This window comes from Rhineura floridana, chromosome 7 (assembly GCF_030035675.1).
Source record: "Rhineura floridana isolate rRhiFlo1 chromosome 7, rRhiFlo1.hap2, whole genome shotgun sequence".
In the NCBI taxonomy this organism is placed as follows: Eukaryota; Metazoa; Chordata; class Lepidosauria; order Squamata; family Rhineuridae; genus Rhineura; species Rhineura floridana.
In genome coordinates, this window is record NC_084486.1 from 44,888,352 (window position 1) to 44,894,351 (window position 6,000).

Genomic DNA, 6,000 nt, shown 5'->3' on the forward strand with positions numbered 1-6,000 from the left:
CATTACAATCTCTGCATTCTTTTCTAGCTCAGATTTTAATATGAGTGGGAGAAGAACTAAAATCTCCCTCCCTCCCATCAGCCATGTAAACCTTTTTTCTGCATCAGTTCACTCACTCACTTAGTGACAGCTGCTACAGTGGCAGAGGAAGAACTCTCTTCCCACTCCTCCAGTAACACTGGTGTGCTGCTGTAACAGTAACTCATGCACTAGCACTTGAATGGTGCAGATGCAGCTTGTCTTCTGCAAAAATGAGGGAAGACGAGGATGGAAGAGACCCCATCACAACCTTATTGGGGTCATCCAGGGTTCAATTTGACTCACAATTACCACAGGAATATGTCACGCCATTTCTCAATTTTGGGTGAGAGGGAGGAATAGTTCAGTTGCTCAGGCTAATTATGAATTGAACTGTGCAGGAAGGGTTCTGATACCCTTGGTTGTCTTGTTACAATACTTGTCAGGGGTACTGTGTGCTCTTTATTCACATGACTCATCTAATGTGATTTAGGCTAACCAGATTTTAGGATGTAAAGGCCGTGTACAGTTATACATAAATTCAGAATGGGAAGCACATACTCTAAACTGTAACACATACAGCCTTCTCCCTGTGATTGGATTCAGGAGTAACCTCCCCTCCCCAATTTTTCATATCCCTTGTGTAATTTTCCCTCTTCTCAGAGCATGGCTACTCACAGCACTGATCACCTGGCCCTTGTGTCACTTAGAAAGCTACCTTTTTTGCAGCTGATTTTCAAGTGTAAAAAAGAGGAAGAAAGGCTTTTAAAATTGAACACTCAGCAACCTTTTAATGGGTTATCATGTAAGGCATTGGGACAGCTCTAACAGAGGCAGCAAGGAGGGAGTAGCAGTCTTTATCACTCCAGAACCAGGTATATGTGTCAATACAGAAAAGAAGATGGGGAAAAGCAAAGCTCTCCTCACTGTAAAATATCATATAGATACACACCCCTGTTTCTTTGTATGTGTTTGTGCAGCCAAACGTCAGTGGAATATTTTCCTGTGTATAAATTGTCCTGTGTTTTTGTTAATGTTAATGCAAGCTCTTTCTTGTCTTTAGGACAAAATGTTTCATTTTTGGGTAAATACATTCTTCATACCAGGACCAGAAGAAAATTCTGACAAAGTAGAAAATGGAAGTCTTCTCGGAGATCAGGAACTTGATGGAATTTTCAGTACCGAGCGTTCAGATAATGATAAGGAATATCTAATACTTACGCTAACAAAAAATGATTTGGACAAGGCAAATAAAGACAAGGCGAATCGTTACTTTTCTCCAAACTTTAAGGTAAGCATAGCCAAAGGCATCAAATAAAGAACCTTGAAGTGTGCTCCATGATTGGAAGTTTATGATGCATAGTAAATTAGGAGTCTTTTATAATATACTTTAAGGATAAATGTTTTACAAGCAAGAAATGAATGTATTTAAGATATTTGTATGCCACCATAGAGAAGATCCTCTCCCTTGTCGTCATGTAATGGATTTTTCCTGGCAGCAGATCACCAAGCAGGACCTCCTGGCAGATCTTAACACATTGGCTGATTCAGGTGGGGCAGAAGATGCTCCTTCAAATAGTTCCCACATTTTATAGGACTTTCTAAACCATTGCTAGCTTCTTGAATTTGCCCTGTTAATATATTTGCCTTCAATGCAACATCTTCAGGATTGGCATCACATGATTCCCAGTAGCCTGGACTGCTTCCAGATCATCTTCAAGGGCAGCCCTACATAAAGCTTATTACAGTAATTTAACGTGGAGGTTATCAGAGCATGGATCACAATGGCAGAGTTATCTGAATGTCAGTAACGGGGATGTTCAAATTTAAGAGAATCTTGTATTGAACCTTTTTTAACATTAGACCTACTGAAACATGGGTGTGTTTTCCCCTTTCATTTGCGTACTCTTGTATCTGCATCCAGATACAGCAAGAGCATCTAAATTGGAAGAATCATTCAGCTGATTTTTGGCAGAACCCAACCTAAACTGAACGTTGTTTGGACTATAATATGTTGGAAATAAAATTTGCCTACCTTTTGCTGTTCTACTTCTAAAACACACATTTAAGTAGGAAAGTGCTCTGATAGGCTTTTCTTAAGGGTTCAGTGGGTTTGCTAAATCTTTTGATAGGAGTAGATAGTAATGAGATCCTCAGAACATCAGTTAGGAGAAATGTGAAGGAGCTGAATATATGGAGCCCTGCCATATAAATATGAGATTGGACCAGTCACTCTAGAGGGAATGGAAAACTTTTAATATACTAATAAGCCTGAAACATCAGTGCTACCTTGAAGGTTCCTATTTAGACAGGTATCTCTGTTAGCTTTTTGGTGACTAATGAAGACCTTCCTCTTTCAACAAGCCTTTTAAGTAGAGACCCTATCCCAGTCTGCATCTCTGTTGGAATTACTTTTGTAGATGCTTTTAAACCTTTTTTTAAAAAAAACATTTTTTAAAGACACTTTGTTTTAGTATGTTTTTAAAGATGTTTTAATACCTTTTAAAGTCTTTTGTTTTTAAGATGTGTTAAAGAGTGTTTTTAGTGTTTTTGTTTGCCATCCTGGGCTCCTTCTAGAAGGAAGGACAGGATATAAATTTAATAAATAAATAAATAAATAAATAATATTTAATCACATACGGAATTTGCTTGTTAGATGGGTTTCTGTGTAGTGTAAATGCCTAGGTTGTAATTTTTTAGCATACGTTAAATCTAAATGTCATGAAAAGACAAAACTAGTATAAAAAACTAGTATAAAATTCTGCATTCAGTTTTTCTGTCTGTAGTTCATACCAGTAAAACATAGGTGACTAGTCAAAGAACTACAGTTACAGGTATGCATCCTGTTGTTTTCCAAGTAGGTATGTACTGATTTCTATTGTCTTTTTTTCTAGGTGAAGCTATTTTTCACAAAAACAGTAGAAGAGCCATCAAATCCAGAGGCTAGCAGCTCAGCTTCAGTAACACCAGATGTTAGTGATAATGAACCTGATCATTATAGGTATTCTGACACCACTGACTCTGATCCAGAGAACGAACCTTTTGATGAAGATCAGCATACACAAATTACAAAAGTCTGATTAAAAAAAAAAATTGGGGAAAAAATACCACAAAGAAGAAAACTTGAATAAACTGAATCATGGACCTTTTGAAATGGCAATAGGACATTGTGTCACAATTAATAGTTGTAGGAACAGTTCTTTTCCTGACCAATCTCATTTTGCCCTGTGAAGTTGCTGGGCTGACACTTGTTGTCCAGTTGAAAAAAAGGTTATGTAGCTATGTTATGTATATACCTTTTTGTGTCAAGAGGACATTTAAACTTCAATTAGGAAAACACAAAGATGGCACTTTCCCATTTTATTCCAGTTTTATAAAAGTGGAGACAGATCTGATGTGTATACGTAGGAATTTTCCTTTTGTGTTCAGTCACCAGAAATGGCTGTAAAGTTCTTTCTAATATACAGGTTCACATCCTGCCCCTTTCTTTGCACGTATGTGGCAACAGATAAGTCTGCAGATGGCTTGGAGAAGTAACGGGTTTTACTACATTCACATGCATGTAATATGGGTAGGAGAGTGGAAAGAGAAGCTCCGAAAGGAATGTTTTGTGCTGGACCCTGGACTGTGTACCATTTCCAGCTTACTTACATGCACCTCTTTAGCATGCTACAGTAATAAATCCTGGACATTTGAGGAATCGCCGCTGTCACTGCTTGTTTGTGCATTTTATTTTTTAAAGCATAATGGTGCTAGAAAAGGCAGCTAAAGAGAGTGGTTCTGTATTGGGGTACAGGAATGAACCTTCTACAACATCTTAAAAGATCTACAAATGAAGGGATATCAAATGCAGTTACATGTGAAACACAGTAACAATGACTTAACCATACAAATGTGGAGGCTGTCTACCAGAAATGGGCGTACACAGTTGTTTGTGTGTTACAATTGCCATGCCCCCAGCTGTGGATGATAAATGTCGGAGTAATATTTTTTCTAAAAAAAAGAAAATAAAAAAAACCTTGTCTTTCAAACATTTGGAACTCCTACTTCGAATTTCATGGTGTAAAATCCCATTGGCTTATTGGAGTTAAACTTGTTCGTTATTGTCCCACTTGAGTAAATGAATTTGGAATTCATTGTTCCTAGTCCATTAGCGTTAATAACAAGGGTCTATATGGTAACTAGTGAAGGCAGAACTCGGGCTGAATACTAAACAAAGGGGCAGCATGCTGCTTCAACATTCATTGGTAAATTTTGTTCTCTTTTCTAATCTGTGTAGTTGTGTACCTATAACGTCATATTAATTTTAGTGTAACTGCACAGGATCATAGCTTTCATCTATTATGTAAACTTTTTTCAAAACTAGTGTTCAGGCTTCCTCAGTTTTGATACAGTTCTACGATACCATAGATGAAACTAATTGACTTGAGGTGATTACTAAATCACCTTTGACTTTTCTCCTGTAACTCATGTTGAACTTGATTTCTGTTAAAACAATTTGAAAGCCACATTAGCGAACTAAAACGTTTGTGCTTTAAAATAATTTGGATGTTGACAGTGTTCAGTGTCTTGTACAGTTCTACTGTGTAACATGGGAGGGCCAGATTGGAAATATTTGAATGGCCTTTTGCACTGTTCTTCCTTTGGAATGTGAAGGTCTGAATGAGGGTTTGGAATTTGAATGTGTCAGTGGATCTGAGAAGCCTTGCTTACGTTTTTATGGTATAGTCATTGGAAAAGGAATATGGTATTATATATATTATATATATAATATATATTATGCATACTCTCCTATACTTTTATTTCAGCTACCATCCCCATAGAACATGGCAAGAATTACTATGACTGAAAGGTTTGAGTCCCAATTAAAACTTTATTTATGACAGTATTCATCATTTAGCTTGAAAATGCATTCTTGTAGGTAATTTCTTGAGTTTCTGGACTGTGTGCTTTAATTCTTGGATGTGCAGCAGCTTACATGTCTGAAATTACTTGAAGGCATCACTTTGACAGGAGCTTACTCTTAGGCCCTGTGCCATCCCTCGTCATCTGTAACCCATTTAAAATAGTTTGTCACAGTAGTTAAAGGGCAGTTGTATAAAATAGCACCAAGGTTCTTTGCTGTAGCACAAATTGTAAACTGAAGGGACGTTTACATGCAGCATCAATTGTTTTCAGCTTTAAAGAAAAGAGAGTTTTGGGTGCCAGTGTGCAGTTCCATGTTTAAAATTCTAGCAAACGTGCAATATGTTAACGATGCCTGTGGTTGCCACAAAGTGCCTCGTTTACCTTTTTAAAATACTGTTAAAATGTGTCATGCATGCAGATGGAAGGGGTGGAACTGTGCACTAAAAGGAGGCTTTAACTGCAGTGTTTGATAGAGCTGCCTCTTTACTCCGCCAGTTCAAAATTCTCAGTCTGTTTTCATATAGAATATTATATATATATATATATATATATATACACACACACACACATATATATACACTAAAAAGTCTGTTAAGCAGCCTTATTCTGATTCAGCCTCTTCAGATACTATTGTGCTGTGCAAAAGTGGCTCTGTGTAATGCTATGCACCGAGGATACACAAAACAAGAAAATGACATGTACAGGATAATGTCTCATACAAATCAGATGTCCGTTTGTTATTGTGTTTAACAGCCCTTTATCGTAGTGTTAAAACTCCACTTAAAACTGATTAAAGTCTCATTCTTGTCACTGTGTTGGCTGTATTATTATATGGAAGTACATGGAATAAAATCACTTACATTTTGGTAAAATAATGAAAAGCACATGTGATTTGGAGCATGAGGATTATTTAATGGAGAGGAGCACATTAAAAAGCATACCCAAGTTTCATTAAAGAAAAAGATTGGTGGGATTTTGACATTTTTATGATTAGATTTTAAAATAAATACTTCTTGGAATGATTAGAATATGATCACCTTTCCCAAATGACTAGTATGTGAATGTGACTGCATA

At 36.8% G+C, this 6,000-nt stretch overlaps 1 protein-coding gene across 1 annotated transcript in view; it reads left to right on the forward strand.

The window, feature by feature from the left end:
* The window catches only part of PTEN (phosphatase and tensin homolog), a 71,276-nt gene extending 65,540 nt beyond the window's left edge, over nucleotides 1-5,736 (forward strand). Inside the window, exons 8-9 of the mRNA XM_061635393.1 lie at nucleotides 1,082-1,309; nucleotides 2,913-5,736. Coding sequence (XP_061491377.1) covers nucleotides 1,082-1,309; nucleotides 2,913-3,098 — 414 coding nt within the window. The 3' untranslated portion in view covers nucleotides 3,099-5,736. The remainder of the gene's footprint in view (nucleotides 1-1,081; nucleotides 1,310-2,912) is intronic.
* The last annotated feature ends 264 nt before the right edge of the window (nucleotides 5,737-6,000 follow it).